Source organism: Corythoichthys intestinalis, chromosome 8 (genome assembly GCF_030265065.1).
Source record: "Corythoichthys intestinalis isolate RoL2023-P3 chromosome 8, ASM3026506v1, whole genome shotgun sequence".
Lineage (NCBI taxonomy): Eukaryota > Metazoa > Chordata > Actinopteri > Syngnathiformes > Syngnathidae > Corythoichthys > Corythoichthys intestinalis.
In genome coordinates, this window is record NC_080402.1 from 42,287,391 (window position 1) to 42,304,772 (window position 17,382).

Consider the following 17,382-nt stretch of genomic DNA (forward strand, 5'->3'; position numbering starts at 1 on the left):
GGTCAATACGAATGACGACTTTCAGCCGTTAGCCAATAAATATAATCGCTCTCTTTTTGTCTTAACTTTATTGAACAACACAACAAACATAACACGACATTCCATTTTTTTCACTTGTATCACAGGTGTGTCATGTTGAAAAAATAACATTGGTAGCAGTCAACTTGTGAGTTTTTTTTTCAGGCTGAATTTTTTAAAAGATTAAATATACAAACTTTTTGCTTAAAATAAGTCTGTTTTTTTTTCTTATTTCAAGAAATCTGAGTAAAATTTACTTGATGCACTGGCAGATAATTTCACTTATTTCTAGTTGATTTACACTGAAAACAAGGGAAGTTTTTTTGAAAACTTCCAGATTAAATGTCTGGATTTCATTGGCAAATTTAATTTCCAATATTTGAACAAAAGATATATTAACATACACAAGAAATACAAACTTTTTAATCATCTCTTAAGTATCCATGTATGCAAAAAAACAACAACAACAAAAAAAAACATTTGTCTTAACATCAATCAAACGTGTGTGTCTAAATAAATTAAATATAACCAAAAAATAAAAATAAAAAAAACCTCTTAGTAAGAGAATAACTAAACTAAATAAAAATGGAGGAATTCTTCAGGTAAAACAGTACTGCTTTTGTCCACAAGACCAGCCAAACTCAACAAAAAAATGAAAGCTCCTTTGGGCTGCTTTAAGTCCACATAAATAAAATAAAGATGAAAACTGGAGAGAAGGGGGTAAAACTTGGTTCACTACATTTCTAACAGTTTAATGTTGTGCTAACTCTGATGCAGGTCGGACTTTCAGTAGCAAAATTAGTGGTGTGTTCCCCACCTACACAACATTGACGTTTACAGTGGCTGCTGCTGACAGGGGAAAAAAACTTCTAATATCCCTTGTCTTTAAAGGTGGGCGTAGGAGGCGGCATGTTGTATTTCTGTTTTGTGGGTGAATGGGTGTGTGTGTGTGGGGGGGGGGGGGGGGGTCAAGTCATCAGCCAATCAAACGTGCGTTTGAGGGGGGAAATGAACTGGCACATTCAGCAAATGAAAAGGGGTCAATGTAAGTTTGAACATAATTAAAGTACTGAAATTCACTCAATAATTGTAGGGTCAATTCTGTCCTTACGACATATGGGAAGACAATCTAAATTACCTACAGAACTGAAGTCATTATACTGCATAATGCAAATCATAAAATAAGGTTGCTTAGAAGTTGGTGGCAACAGTTTGAACATCCTGAAAATATTGTTGTGTTACGTCCCTACCATCCCTATGCAAACCTACGCCCTTGGGCTGAGTTTTAATTGTAGAGGAACAAATCTGGGGGCTGATATTGATTTGTGGATGTCGAAAAACGACAAAGAATTGTGTTAAATATAAAGCTTACTGTCATTTTGGTTACTATAATTAAAATATAAATTTAAAAAAAGCTTTGAAATTACTTCATTCACTACCATTGACAGTGGTAGACATCAAATTCAATTGAACTGTGATGGCTGACATTGAGTGATCATGTTCACTGCAATTGACGGCGATAGATACATTTTGACTGGGATGGTTGACATTGATCGTTTGATCGCTTCCAGCCCCTCCATTAATTATATTAGCTGTCTATCGCCGTCAATGGAAGCCAATGCGTTTAATTAGGGCCTTAGAAGATTTAAAGAATTAACCAGAATATCAGAACAACATTTTTTAGGACCCAAATGTTCCTAGCCTTACTGGGAAGGAATAGCTGACCTAAACGCACCACAAAAAGATAATTCTTAAGATCAAATATGTGGGCTATAGTATAACTAGTGTGCCGGACTGAAACCAAGCTTCATGGAATTAAATAAATGTGTGGGAGGCTTTATCAAGAAAACAGCAATATAGTGAAAAACATTTTAATTGAGTGTACAATACAATTACATTGATGTCATTTCCATAGTCCCATTACTGTATTGGGTACTTTAACATGTACATTTTTTGTGGAATTTTACGAAAAACATAATTTTAACTTTCCATCAAGTTTAAATAGTAAGTGCAGGGGTTAAAATATCAGTTGACTATTAATGCTCCATTTATGTCTCTTATGACTGAATACACTCCTATAGTTGAGAGTTATGAATTCATTGAAGCCACAAACATTACTTAAGGCAAGTAATTAAATAGGCTCTCAGCTAGAATATTAATACACAAGAATTTACTATAAAGTTAGTTACAGAAGCATTGTCTGAATACACAAGTGTTATGAAGGCATTTTACTATACACCTCAGAAAAGTAATAAGTGCTATTTGAGAAAAATATTAACTTTCTATTTATTTCTACAAATTATATCTCAACTTCACCATTGTTCACATCTAGAAGAAACAATGCTGAATACATAACAGACACTTGAAGACCGATTCTGTGTTGTACGGCAGTTGAGTTATTACAATGTCAAAACATAAATTTATATTTAAAAAAATAAAATAAAAAAACTCGACCTAATTAATCCAGTATTCATATGGTGATATGCATCGTTATACCTGAATGATTTTAACGGGAAATAAAACTTTATGAACTAGTTCCTATAAGACCTACCACAGGAAAATGAGTCGAAAGTCATGTAAAGCGTTTCCAATGTAAAAGGCAAAAATATTTCACTAAGTATAAAATTCACATTTCACGTTAAATGTTCCTTAAATAGCCTACCTCCTTTACCACCTTAAAGTTCTATTACCATGACATGAATATCACAGAGTGTTCAAAGATCATATTTGTAAATGATGCTCAATCAACATGTCAGGAATCCTCTCAAAATATACAGTCACAAGTGCTCATTTCCTATTTTAATAATTCTATGCAGTTATGACCTAGGTAAGGGATGGGGATGCTCAGGTATTTTTAGTTATTCTATCATAAATTCATTTCCATCTGAAGTATGGTCTCTGTTTCTGTGTATTTTTGTTTATTTTACTAGTTTTAGGTGTTCCAACCAACCTCTGATTGGTCCATTCTTCACACTCAGTGCATTGTGGGATGTTGAGTTTATATGCAATGTTACTCTTGTCATAAACGCAGGACTTATTGGTGCATGCATTGCCTCTAGGTTAGGAGTTAGCATGCACAGCACACTCACACGATAGTTTGTTGCTCGTTGTCATTTTGTTGTCTAAATATTACACTCAAGATTACATTTCAATACCGCACCAAAGTTTTTAAAAAAGTTATGTTACTCTATACAATGACACAGGAAATAATATATTCATAAAAAATGTCAGCCTTGTCTGGCTTTGCCTAATTTCCATTTTTATTATTGGGCGGCCAACCTTCGATGTCTCACATTCTGGTCTCACTTCCATAATCGCTCAGATCCTTCTGACTGGGTGGCAATGGAGTTAAGGTCAGAGGACGATGTATCCCTGGCTGCATTGATTGGCTCCTCTCTTCCACTCTCAACCAGATCTTTAAAGAATCCAGTGGTTAAACACTCAGGATCTGGTCTCAGTTCTGAAAGTTTTTCATTTTACATGACTTCTCACCATCAAGCCCAATATTACGTAATCATTTTTTCAAATCTTCAATCAATGGCCCCACCTTTAAAGAGTGGAGTCTGAGGGGAATAGATTTATCAATCAAAGATTTATTTATTGATAACAATTTGGCATCATTTCAAAAATTACGTAACAATTTTGCACTTCCACAGGCAAATTTCTTCCGTTATCTACAAATTCGACATTTTATACTTTCTAACTTGCCCACCACGCTAAGCTCTAACAGGACTATTGTTGACATAGTTCTTTCCTCAAATCCAAAACAGAGGAGGCCCGTCTCTGTGTTTTGCAGCATGATGTTTGCCCTGAAGACTGCATCTATGGATAGAATCAGGGCTGAATGGGAGGGGGACCTTGGTACCCCCTTCTCTGAGGAAACATGGTTATCCGTCTAAAAACAAGTCAATTCCTCATCTCTGTGTGCTCGTCATAATTTAATACAATTCAAAGTGGTCCACAGAGTTCACATCTTGTAGGTCTGTCTTCCTCAGGTGGCTGACGACCTTAACGACATGTTTGAAAATTGAAAAGATCAGATATTCTCTCTATTATTCTAATGGGAGATTCCTACGTGCCTGGGGACCTTTTTTAAACATATGTCAGTCCTCTTAAGCCCTTGGCATTCCACAATTTGGCATCTCTTTTGTTTATGGTATTGACTCTTATGATCTAAAACCATTACTAAAACTCAATGTTCAATGGCCATGAAGTTCACTGGCAGTGACGGGGGATTAATTTTATGGGTTTTTTTTTGTTTGTTTGTAATTCTTTTGGTTTTTGTTGTTGTTGTTTTTTTCATTTATCTGTGTGTGTGTTGGATTTCAGTCCCATTTTTCATCTCATGTCTTTTTTTTTTTTACTGGAAATCCATGCACTACTATTGCGAAAAATAAAGAGATTTTGATTGAAAAAAAAAATGTCAACCTAATGTAGTTCACAGCAATTCTTGGAGGTAAGAAGGAACTATGAACCTGTTCATTTTTGCAACATTGAACATAGTCTAAAATTTTCAATTTGTGAAATGAACTCTGAACTATTTGGTGTAGAAGGTTTAACTTTTCTTTTTACTTCAACCTTCCCAACACTGAGGATATGCATTTCAACATGAGAGGAAGGCTAGGGCTAAGATTCAAACCCATGAACCTCATAAATGTGAGACAGTCATGCTAACCACTAGGCAATCGTGCACTGGAGACAGACTGTTATAATCGTACTGCGAATAGTGCTTGCTTTTTCATCATGGATTAGGAGCAGTTATTGAAAAAGAATGTTATGTGAATGTAGCAGATTAAATTCAAGTGACATCTAACAAATGAAAATAGCCTGTATGTACTATTTTAAATGCATTACATTCCAAACAATCAGTCGAAGGCAGGTCAGTGTTTGGTCGCAGCAGTTCTTGGTCAAGGAGGTAGAAAGAGCTATAAGAAAATACAAAACCGACAACATGTATTAACAGCAAAACCACCAAACACACACAGTACGTAGCGTGAAAATATATATATATATATATACTGGACTGTCTCAGGAAATTAGAATACACAATATTCTAATTTTTTGAGACAGTCCTGTGTATATATACAGGACTGTCTCAGGAAATTAGAATACACAATATTCTAATTTCCTGAGACAGTCAGGATTAAATTGGGTTCCTGAGACAGTCAGGAAATTAGAATATTGTGTATTCTAATTTCCTGAGACAGTCCAGTATATATATTTTTATTTTTTTTAAATAAATATATTTCAGATTGAAAGAACAACTTCTCATAGGTGTAAACAAACAGCTAGGAGTATTATGCAATATATTGTATTAACTACAAATTGCACCTTCCATCCATCCATCCATCCATCCATCCATCCATCCATCCATCCATCCATCCATCCATCCATACCTGTACCTTGAGGATGTGAATGCATATTGTGCTTTTATTCAGGAGACGTACGTCTGTACCTCAGTGGAATCACGATGTAACTTCTTTTGATTTACTTCGTGGACATGTTTTCTTACAATCCAACACATCTGTCTTGACCTGGCCCAGAGTTCGCAGTAAGCACATGGCATCAAACCCTTCATCACTAGCTTCATGCAATAACTCAAGCACCTGTCAATAAGATGTGAAATGAGTTCCAACATTCTTCTCTGTTTTTATTGTTATTCAAAATTGACCAACCTGCAGGCATTTGAAGGACTTCAGTTCACTTAGGTTCTCCTGCAAAAACAGCAGGTAGATGCTGAGGTCATTGTAGAAGGGTGTAATGACGCCCAAACCACCAAAGCCTGGCAGCATCTCATAAGGCCGAAGGAAGTTGGAACTTTGTCGCGCAGGTCCGACAGCGGCGTACACCACCAGTGGAATGAGCAGCACATAAACCCCAAGGTTGATATAGCTGAGCAACCGGAAGACCCCCACTGCCACGAGTTTACACTGGACGGCTGAGGGTACTCTGCTGTCGTTGGTCAACACCCCTGTGCGCAGGTCACACGAAAACTCATCGGTAAGGGAGGCCAGTTGGATGTAGTATCCCAGGTAAAGGCAGGCAAGGAGCAGGACGAGTAGAGTCAATCCCCGGCATGCCAAGTACATGATGACAAGGCGGTGAGAGAAACGCTTGGTCTTTAGATACTGCTCAACTAAAGGGTATTTGAAGCAACTCTCAGTCAGCTCCAGAGCACTGCTGCAGAGGACAGAAGTATGTCATTTGAAAATGCATCCTCTTCTTTACCAGTATAAAAAGAAAGAAATGAAATACATGCAGCATTTAGTGTTTTTAGTGAATTCACAATCAACATTTTTCTCACAAGTATTTATCCTAATTGTTTTTATAGCCATCATTTGCAAAAATAATTTGTATTCTCACTTCAAAATGTTACTTTTAGGTCAATGAAGCAATAATCAGTCAAGCCTTTCCACTCCACGTGAGGAAACAGTAACTATACTGTACAATAATAATATAACAATATAAGAAAGTAATACTATAAAAAAATATATTACATATTGTCAGAAAAATATAGCTGTTCTTATAAAATGTATTCTGTTTGTCATAACATATTCATTTTTGCCTTACTGTAAAGAAAAAAAAGGTCTTGGTGCTGCTGTCTCATTTTTGATAATGTTTTATCTTCTAACAGACAAAACATGATGTTTGGAGGGCGCCGGTAGTGTCAATGCAAAAGATAACTGTTCGTGCTTGTGTAGGACTTTTCCTAAGAATTATGATTTGGCACTCCCTAGAAGCCAACACTAGCCTCCTTGAAAGCAGGTTTTGTTTACTAAATTGGGTCAGTCTTTCCCGCCAAAGTGATTATCCTGTCTCGTATCTATTAAAAGTTTCACAAATTCTCTGTAACAACTTGGCCATTGGAGTTTGAGCAGAACATCTCCCTTACTGACAAGTTTGGACCTGAACCATGCACAGGGGACTATTGGACTCTTGAGGGAAGCCTTTGCTGAAAGCTTTGCTAGTTTTGCGACACGAGGTTTGGTCTTCTGCAAGACTGGAGGTTACAGCCAAGGTCTGTATTCTTTTAAGTGATCAACAGCCTTCAATGGTGAGAGACTGGTGTTTGATTATGTAAGGATTGCACACCTACAAGCAGCACTTGTAATGATCTGGCCTTGTGCCTAAGGTTGGGTGGATAAGAAGAACCACCTAAATTGTAGAATGATTACTGGCAATTGTATTTGTCCAAGGGCCTACTACCTGAGTAGTGGGGAAACAACTGGTCTCAGACATACTGTAATATGAAGTAGATTTGAAATTGCTTTAACAATCTGTAGTTGGCCAGGCAACCAGAGGTGGCCAGGCTGCCAGAGGTGGGTAGTAACGCGTTACACATACTCAATTACAATTACTTGAGTAACTTTTTGAGAAAAATGTACTTCTAAGAGTAGTTTTATTAAGCCATACTTTTTACTTTTATTTGAGTAGATCTGTAAAGAAAAACACTACTCTTACTCCGATACTTTGGGCTAAACAAGAGTCGTTCCATTTTTCCTCTTTATTCTACAAATTAGATTAACATTTTTTTTTATGCTAGCGATGCAATTGCCGAGAGTAGCGCTACTAATTTCACCAATGAGACGTCGCAACAATAATCACATTACTCCATTACACCAATCAGACATAAGCTTGCCGTTCTATGATTATGCAAGACTGTTCAATCACGCTGCTTAAAAGCACCGTAACAAACGAAGTATTTGATATAGAGCACTGCCCCCCAACATGAATCGAAAGAGCAGATTTAAAACTCTCTCCTAGTTTTTATTTGGCATCGATTGACTACGGAAAACCGGTGATATGATCCTTTTAATTTCATAGTAGTAACTATGAAGGAACTACAGTATTCAGTATTCAAACTAGGAACTATTTTCACCACTAGAGGGCAGGGCACACATGTCCTTTGGACGAATAATGCTTCATTACTTTTTTTCTCTCTCTCTTTAATATAATGATTTTTTTCCCTTTGGCTCAATGTGGTTATGTAATGGATTATTGTACTGTACAGTATCATTATAACAGCTGTTCATATAAATATGTTTGTGCTGAGAGAAAAAAAATACCATTGTTTAAGAAAAATAATCTGACAAAAATAAGCAGTTACTCCGGTTCTACATCCCTCCTTATCCTTCTCGACCTCTCTGCTGCATTTCATACTGTTGATCATCACATCCTCCTTCACCGCCTCCAACACGATATAGGTATCTCTGGCGCTGCCCTACACTGGTTTAACTCATACCTCACGGGAAGGACCGAGTTTGTTGCCCTGGGGGATGCTAAATCCCGCCCTAACACTGTCATCTGCGGAGTCCCCCAGGGCTCTGTGCTCGGTCCAACCCTCTTCACCATTTACTTACTACCCCTCGTTCGTGTCGTCAGCAGGCATGGAATACAATTCCATTGCTATGCTGACGACACACAACTATATTTCAAGGTCACTCTGTCCTCCACCCCCTCCTCCTCTGTTTCTCAACTTGACTCCTGCCTGGAGGAGATAAAGGCTTGGATGAGTGAAAACTTCCTGCAGCTGAACAGCTCCAAAACAGAAGCTATTCACATTGGTACCCCTCACCACCTCCGTTCCGCCCCCATTTCCTCAGTCTCCTTTTTCGGCCACAAATTTTTCCTCTCCCCTTCTGTGACTAATTTGGGAGTCAGGTTTGACCCCCATCTTAGCTTTAACAATCACATCAATTACATTTGCAAAACCTCCTTCTTTCACCTCCGCAATATTGCCAAACTCCGGCCGTCTCTCTCCCGTCCTGCTGCCGAGAGATTCGTCCATGCCTTTATCTCCTCCAGGTTGGACTATTGCAATGCACTCCTCATCGGGATCCCTGGCAAGAGCCTGCAAAGGCTTCAGTATGTCCAAAACAGCGCTGCCAGGGTCCTGATGAGGGTGCATAAACATGAGCACATCACCCCCATCCTCCGCACCCTACACTGGCTCCCTGTTCACCTCCGTATTGAATTCAAAATCCTCCTTCACACCTATCACTTTCTACACGGTTTAGCTCCCACCTACCTCACCGAACTCCTCACATCACATACTTCAGCCAGAACCCGGTCAGGCCAACAGCACCGTCTACTCCCGCCCAGGACTCGGCTCAAGACTATGGGCGACAGGGCCTTTACAGTTGCTGCTCCCCGTCTGTGGAACGCCCTCCCAGACCACCTCAGAGCCCCGCAGACGGTGGATGCATTTAAAAAAAGGACTAAAAACTAACCTTTTTAAAAAAGCATATTCTAGCTAATTTTATTTGACTGTCTTACTTCTATCTGATTGGTATCTGATTTTATCTGTGCTTGTGTCTGTTTTGCTTTTACTCTTTTATTCTTAGTCTTTTTCATTTTATTTATTATTATTTTTCTGTTTTTGGCAATGTGCACTTTGACATTTGTTTTTCAAATGTAAAGTGTGTTATAAATAAAATGCATTATTATTATTATTATTATTAGTTACTCAAAATGTTACTCATTACTTGAGTATTCTTTTTACTGGATACTTTTTTTTTTCTTGTACTTGAGTACATTTTTTGCATGACTTCTTTTATTCTTACATGAGTAAAATTTTTGGCTACTCTACCCACTTCTATTTACTGCAGATTAAATAGATTAATAAATAAAACCAGTGATACTAGAATAAATAAATCAAATGTATATATGTCAGGCCCTGCAACAGGCACACAACTTGCTCTTCTGCTTCTAGTCAGCTGGGATAGGCTTCAGCACCTCATGCGCCCCTCGTGAAGATAAGTGGTACAAATAATGAATAAATTTGTTAAACCAGAGAAAGATTTACATAAATTCTTAGTAGGTTAATCGCAAATACGGGTAAAACATGCACACAACTTATATTGAACTACCGGTAAATTTTAGCTCGAAAAAAGGGGCAATTAGAGTCCATGAAAAAATAATCTCAAAATGTGTATTTTGAGTTCAGAAATACCCCTTTCCCACTGGCCAAAAAACCCGTGTCAACCCGCTACCAATCGGCTTTTGGTGGCAGTGGGAAAGGTGCAGCGACCCGCCTTGACCCGTGTCAATCAACCCGCCAAGCGACCGCGTTAAAATCACCTCAGCTCTGATCGCCATGCAGTGTGAAAGCAAAACCCCGGGTCAACAGTCGACACCCTACTCTACGTGGTGACGTAGGCTAGTACGTGATGCGTCATAACAAAAAACAAAAAACATGTGCTCTAGCCCGGATCCACATACGGCGAACAGTCGGTGTAGAAGCGTTAGCAATAGCCATAACAGATGAAACAAAGGCTCTTCTCCTCCTTCTGTGACGTAAACGACTCCTTTCAATTTCAAACCAAAATTTACGTCGCCTACGTTGCCTCAGAACAAGCAAAGTGTTGATCCTTTGCTGCATTTCGACCATTTTGCGGGCAGTAAAAAAGCATGAAAACAGAGAACACAAACGGAAAGGAGGCTTCCATGTTGCTTTGCATTGTTAACTTCCTTGAACTGAATGAATTCGGTCGCACTTGTCGAAGCGCATCTTAGCGTGGTGACGTCACGCACCTTACGCACGGCTGAGGAGGGGTGGGGGTTAGACGGGTGAAAAAAAAAAGACACGGCTTTTTTCGTCAATGGGAAAGGTGCCAAATGCCAATTGCTAGTGGGATGCATCGGCTTGGAAAAACGCGCGTTGACCCACTAGTTTCAGTGGGAAAGGGGTATAAGTAATCTGTTTTAGCATTTCAAAGAAAATGCAGTGCTTTATACGGGAAGAACCTAACAGGACTTATTTAATTATCTAATCATAACCACCCTATTGTGTAAGCATCATGTAACTCAAATGAAAATACATTGTGGCTTTGTGTCAAATTTCAACAGTAACTGTTCAATATAATGGATTAAATTAGATAAAACATTAACCATTGCATTGAAATTTTAAAAAGTGAATCGCTTCAGTACATTTGTCTCTCAGTGTTACCCCTTTCTATACAAGGGTTTTTAGTGAAGGTAAAAAAAAATCTCATGCAAATAAATCTTTTGTTACCAAAATATTTCAACATAAAGACTTGTTTAAAGGCTTGTTTACCTTTGTGCGTCCGGTGAAACATCCTTATCTTGAGCATCCAAAGATGCCAGATTTTTTGCAAGTTTGATGGCACGATTATAAAAGCGGTCAAGCTCCTCCATTATGAATTTGAGGTCCGATGAAAGATGTGGGGCTGCAGTGAAGCGCCAGAAAAGGGCAGGAATGTACACAAGGATAGCCAGTGACAACAGAATATATGGGAAGAACTACATAAAAGAGAGAAAAAATATCCATGATCATTTTCCTTTCATAGGGTAGGCGATGGAAAAGAAATCTGCATTTAACATGACATACTGTATATACAGGTAATCAATCATAAACTATTGAAACAACAAATTATCTTCAAGGTGCACCAAAGATTATTCCTCCTGCAAATTAATTTGTCTAAACAAAAGGTGCATTACCTTGTGAAGCCATAGTGGTGAACTGTCAGCTTGTTGTTGTACTGCTGCCCAGCAAAAGGAGTCTACATATGCTGCTTGTCTCCATGAGAAGTTAGTAGGGGCAAAACAGCTGATTTGTGTACCTGAAGGAGCATAGAATAAGGCTATTTAATTAATCTGTTAACAATTTTTCAATTACTCATGCAAATGATATTAGGAGGTTTACAGATAGATGCATTGTGGTTGCATTAGGCCAGTACTTCTCAAATAGTGGGGCGCGCCCCCCTGGGGGGGCGCATGTGACCTCGGGGAACATGCATTTTTTTTTTTTTTTTTTTTTTTGCCGTACTGGAATAAAGTGTACTTGCACAACCACTCACTGTGTGGCAGTGGCAATCTCAGTTTCAGAGTGCGCGCAGTATTTTTGAATTAAAGAAGAGCACTCAGCAAACAGAAAACAGATATGAGGAGCAATGCGCCGCCGCCGTTTTCGAAAGCCGTTTTCCGACCGGACTCACTCACGCAGCGACCCACTGTCTTGTCCGGTTCTCACTTCGCCGCCTGAGAAGTGCCATTTTCGGCTTGGGATCGTCACGACGACCGCCCTCGCCTACGGTTCTACCTCTGCCGCCAAGAATGCGCTTTTTTCGTGCCGTTTGCCTTTTAGCTTTGACTTTTAATACAGTGGGTGTTGAGGAAAGACCACTGTTTACTGTGTCTAAAAATAATTATAGCGGACAGCCAGAAGCCAAATCAATTAAGACGCCACTTAAAGACATTAGACCCCAATCTCATTGATAAGCCGCTTGTTTTTCAGCGAAAACGTGCCGAAAATTTTCCAACAATCGTCCTGCTTTGTCAGTGTTATATCATTAAACCAGTGAGCATTGTTAGCATGCTCATTGCAAAATAACTCCAAACCACAAGGAAGTAAATACTGTGAGCAGCAAAAATAAAAACTGTCCTTCTGTCCAAGGACACTTTTTTTCTTTTATTCAGTTTTGTTTTTTCGGTCAAATTTTTTGGCATATTGTCCTCATGAGTGAATGTTTCTAATCAATTTTAATTGGTTATTATTTACTGATTTTATTACATTTTATTTTTCTGTATCAAATGGTCAAAAATGTACCTTGAGTGTTTTTAACAGTTTGGATTTTTTTTTTTTTTTTAATTAAGGCAAATTAATGCGCCTCAAGTCTTCTCTGTTACAGACAAAACAATGTTAATAAAGTTATACTTTATTATAAGTTGATCTATGTTACTTTTTTTCTTTATTAGGAAAAAAAAGGACGCAATGTTAGGCAGATGCGTATTTATAATAGTAATTTTATAGACAAATGATACTATTTACAGTGGCGGCAGAGAGTTTGGGGGGGGCGCGAAACATTTACGTCTTCCTTGGGGGGGCGTAACAGAAAATAATTGAGAAGCACTGCATTAGGCAATGGTATCAAAATGGACTACCATAAGTTCTTTTTTTTTTTTTTTTTTGTTAAGCTTGCTGCATAACACATTAAAATTCAATACAAGTCAAACCTTACATAACATTAGACATGTTAAATGAATACCTCTTTTATACTGTCAATTAAAACTTAGCATTGTTGTCTTTGTAAAGGCAGGATTTTTGTATTATTGTTCTAGCTCTCTTTAGTGATTTGTGTTCTGCTTTGTTAGCATACAGATATAGAGACAAAACTCTAGAATGGAGGGATTTCACACGAATAAAGTGATTCATATGGACAACAAAAAATGCATTTTTGTTTAGAAGAAGTCAGAGAGAACTATAGATGACGACAAACAACAACAACAACAACAACAAAAAACATGCATTCTTACTTCAATGAACCACTTTAAACAGTCAACTGGTATTAACATGTCAGTCTGAACCCTCGAATTTCTCCATACCGTCTACTATAAACCCTGTGATTGACAGATCGTAAGTCCAGGCCCAACCTCAAATCATCCGCTATAGATTCAAGCTCCCCCACAACCCTGAACAGGAAAGCAATATAGAAGATGGATGGTTGGATGGCTAAATCAAAGTAGCTACTGTAACTGCTGAGATCTTTTTTTTTTTTTTGCAACATAGAATTTAATTGCATTGCAGTCTCAAACATATGAAAACAAAAATAGAAGAACATTTAATAGTTAGACAACACTGTGATGCTGGTATGGCAATCTATAGAGCGCCTTGGTAAAGCAGCACATGCTGAAAATTAAAATTTGCATATTAGCTAAATATTTAGTTTTAACCTATTCAAAATGTAGAATTTAGATTTAGAGCTGAGATTTACATTTCTATATAAATATATACATTCAAATTTAATACTTCAGATTTATATTTAAGATTTAAATACATATATTATTTAGATTTAATATTTCTGATATACATTTTAAGCAATACTATGTAACTTTTCAGTTTTGGTCAATTTTAGCAATGCCGGTGGACAAAATTAGTATTGTTTTGCCTTAAGGAAGATTGGGTTTCCCATGAGGACCAGCGCACACCCGCACTGTGTCATAAAATCATCTATCAATCAAAAATTAATCTCCCAGTCGCCTTCTGAAGGATTAAACAACATTTCTGTTTCCAGGGGCTGTGTGAAGGATGAATGGTAATAAGGTAATGACTCCAGTTGTGGCAGTTTGCCCCGACTCTCGGCCGTGTAAGCAATGTTGAAATATTGCTTATATGGAGCAGACAGAAAACCGATCATTCTTTTCAAGAAAAATTGACGAGAGATTTCAACGAAGGATTGTGCGGATGGTGAATAAAGAACCTCGACTAAAATCCAAAAAGTTCAGGCTGTCCTGCAGTCCAACGGTACAACAGTGTCAGCCCGTACTTCCGTCGGCATCTGAATGAAAAGGGACTCAATGGTAGGATATCCAGGAACACCCCACTTCTGACCCAGAGACATAAAAAAGCCAGTCTGGAGTTTGCCAAACTTACCTGAGAAAGCCAAAAACGTTTTGGAAGTATGTTCTCTGGTCAGATGAGACAAAAGTAGTGCTTTTTGGGAAAAGGCATCGACACTGAGTTTACGGGGGGGGGGGGCCTTCAACGAAAAGGATACGGTCCCCAAAGTCAAACATGGCGGAGATTGCCTGATGTTGTAGGGTTGATTTGCTGCCTGTGGCACTGGACTGCTTGACCGTGTGCATGGCATCATGAAGTCGGTGGACTACCAACAAATTTTTGTCTGGCCCATTTTTGGAGTATTTTTGTGTAAAATGATAAAGATTATTATTCTTTTTTTCATTCTCTTTTGTGTTTTTCATTGCAAGAAAAACAAATGAAGACATTCCTACCAAAGCATTTGTAATTGCAATCATTTTCTGGGAGAAATTGAGCTTTATATGACAAAATTGCAGGTGTGTCAATACTTTTGGCCAACAGTGTATGTATGCCGCAGACTCCGCTGGCCTGATGTTTGTGATGTACTGTCTTAAAATAGCGACGTTGTTTGAGACAGCTGTGAGTGCTTTCCGGCAGAGCAAGTTTTTTTTTTAATATCAATAATAAATATATTTATGTATAACTAGATGCCATTCTCAGGCTTATCCTCAACCCATTTTTATATTTTTATGACTATTGTCAAGTCCGACTCTTCCTAAAAAGCCGTGTTCAAGGCAAGCTAGGCGCTAATAACGCACAGCTGCACCCGTGCACCGCTACCATGGTGTCTCTCTCGCTTTTTGATGACGTAATTGCTGCATGAATTCCGATTTGAGAGACTGGACAGTACAGACCGCCGCGACAGTCTGGAAAAATGTGGCCCAGATCGGATTTGAACCACATACGAAAGTGACCCAGATCGGATTTGAAATGGTCCAGTTCCATGCAACTTGTCACGTTCAGACCGTCAAGTTAATGCCTCACTCGAGTCGGAAAAAGACGAAAAAATCGGATTCGTGCATTAAGACCTGTAGTATGAACGTAGCCTTAGTGGTGGTGAAAGCGATATAGAACCCCTCAAGATATAAAAGAGGTGTCATTCAACTAGTTGTCAGTCGACATATCATTACAAATGTTATGAAAATATTTTACAAAGGTTGAAAAGTTACCTAGTGTTGCTTTAAGATTTAAATTTATGATTTCAATTAAATATTTAGTTGTGGAATAAACATTTATTTGTAACACTTAATATTCAGAATTAAATATTTAGGTTGCTAAATATTGTCGTAAAAGTGCAAAAATGAAAAGTGAGTCCAAAAAATTCACACTATATTTCAAACATCGTTGGGCACTAAATGTGACAAACTGTTGCCATAATTTTCAGAGTGTGCTGCTTTACATACAGCGCCCCATGGCACTCTGTTGAGTTTATGGTGCAGAATCACATTGCCATGAGTTCCAACCAAATAGAGTTGTGTTGAATCTCTAAAATACAATATTGAAAAAAGTGTTGCATCTCCTGACCATTAAAATTATGGATTCAGACAAGGTCTAAATTTTTCCCATACTAAACCCATTTAACAGTGCCTTTACGCTCTTTGCTTTCAGAAGGATGAACGCAAACACAAGGTCAAGAAGACTCACAAAGTTCAGATCAAAATGTCTTGGTAAACTGAAGAACCAAGACTCCCATGTAATAGGCAATATGAGCAAGACCTTTCAATTGACAAAGTAGCAAGTGTGGTGGCACAATATCTTGATTATACAGTAAATTGGAAAAGCAGTATAGTTACATTACTGCTGGTTTGATAATGTCCTATAGTGCTGACTTTGTTGATGCATATTGGGCATTGCCCTAAAGAGATTATGGTCAGACAGACGGATTTTGATATGGATTTGTGAAAAGAACCGATGGTTAATTTTGTAAGGACAACTCGACATGGAGCAGAGAGCCGCAACGTGGTTGTTCAACTGTCTGGGGCTGGGCGTGTTATAAATAAAAGGGTGGAGCCCAACGTCACAGTTCAATATCTCATTCCAACCTTTATGAAAAAATACACAATTTTTGAACCGAAATAAATCTCTCCATACAAGCTACAAAAGAAATCATGATGGTTAATTTAGAATCAAACGCGGGATTTTTAATCCGAATAGACACAACCTTTGTTTCAGAGGATACTTACCCACGGACACTTCCTGCGCAAACGCGAGTGAGATGAGAAACAAAGGTAGTCCCACGGCCAGAAACGTCACTATTTTGTCCGCGACAAGCTCTAATCGCATTCCCTTGTACTTGGCTTCTGTGGGATCCTTTAACAAAAAGTCCGAAAAAACATATTCTGTTGCGACGTGAGCTATCGCCATGGCGCGCTTACACGATGATTTATAAATGAATGAATTAAAGTCACTATATTTCCAAAAAATATTAGTTTGAAAAGTGGACAAATTCAAAAAATGAAGCAAAGCACTCGAAGCAGCTATTGTTCATTCATCTCCATTCACCGGCGAGATGAGGGATTTAACCTGCTGTCCCGTTATTGTCGCGCCCGGATCACCGGCGATAGAGGGCGCTACTGGCCACCATACTGATTCTACATTTCATTTTCTAATTCGATTTAAAGAATTTATACAATTTATTCACTGCATTTTCTGGAATTTACTTGTGATTTATCCCCAATATTGCGTGGAAATAAAATTACCTGTGATTTATCCCCAATATTGCGTGGCAGTAAAATAAAATAGTTTCATAGAATGAACTATTTGTTGTTGTCTTTACAGTAGTTACAACTCATTTTAGAAGTGAACATATGCAAAATATATGTGCAAGCATCGTCTGTAAATGATCAGTGATCATAATTGTTCATGAATTGTACAATTTTGCACGGGTCGCAAATAATGGTTTGAAAAAGCTTTATCACTAATTCCCAATATCATTAATATAAAGAGAATATAAATCAACCAAAAATGTTTTGTTGGTGATATTAAATATTTTTAAAAATAATGCAATAGATATCACATATATAAGG

The 17,382-nt window shown here is 38.0% G+C and overlaps 1 protein-coding gene across 1 annotated transcript; it reads right to left on the reverse strand.

Moving 5' to 3' along the window:
- Nucleotides 1-1,828: 1,828 nt before the first annotated feature.
- Nucleotides 1,829-16,867, reverse strand: LOC130920555 (pannexin-1-like). Its single transcript, XM_057843868.1, has 6 exons — nucleotides 16,540-16,867; nucleotides 11,479-11,600; nucleotides 11,075-11,280; nucleotides 5,694-6,198; nucleotides 5,474-5,624; nucleotides 1,829-4,943 (listed from the first exon to the last, which is right to left on the reverse strand). The coding sequence occupies exons 1-5, from the start codon at nucleotides 16,718-16,720 to the stop codon at nucleotides 5,484-5,486; spliced, it is 1,155 nt and encodes a 384-aa protein (XP_057699851.1). The 5' UTR covers nucleotides 16,721-16,867; the 3' UTR covers nucleotides 1,829-4,943; nucleotides 5,474-5,483.
- Nucleotides 16,868-17,382: the final 515 nt, after the last annotated feature.

Bases quoted from the DNA above. Each gene is read 5' to 3' on its own strand.
- LOC130920555 (XM_057843868.1), bottom strand. From the start codon at position 16,720: ATGGCGATAGCTCACGTCGCAACAGAATATGTTTTTTCGGACTTTTTG. The intron at 11,601-16,539 runs GTAAGTATCCTC...ATGCTCCTTCAG, and splicing joins TGCGCAGGAAGTGTCCGTGG to GTACACAAATCAGCTGTTTT. The intron at 11,281-11,478 runs GTAATGCACCTT...TCTTTTATGTAG, and splicing joins CACCACTATGGCTTCACAAG to TTCTTCCCATATATTCTGTT.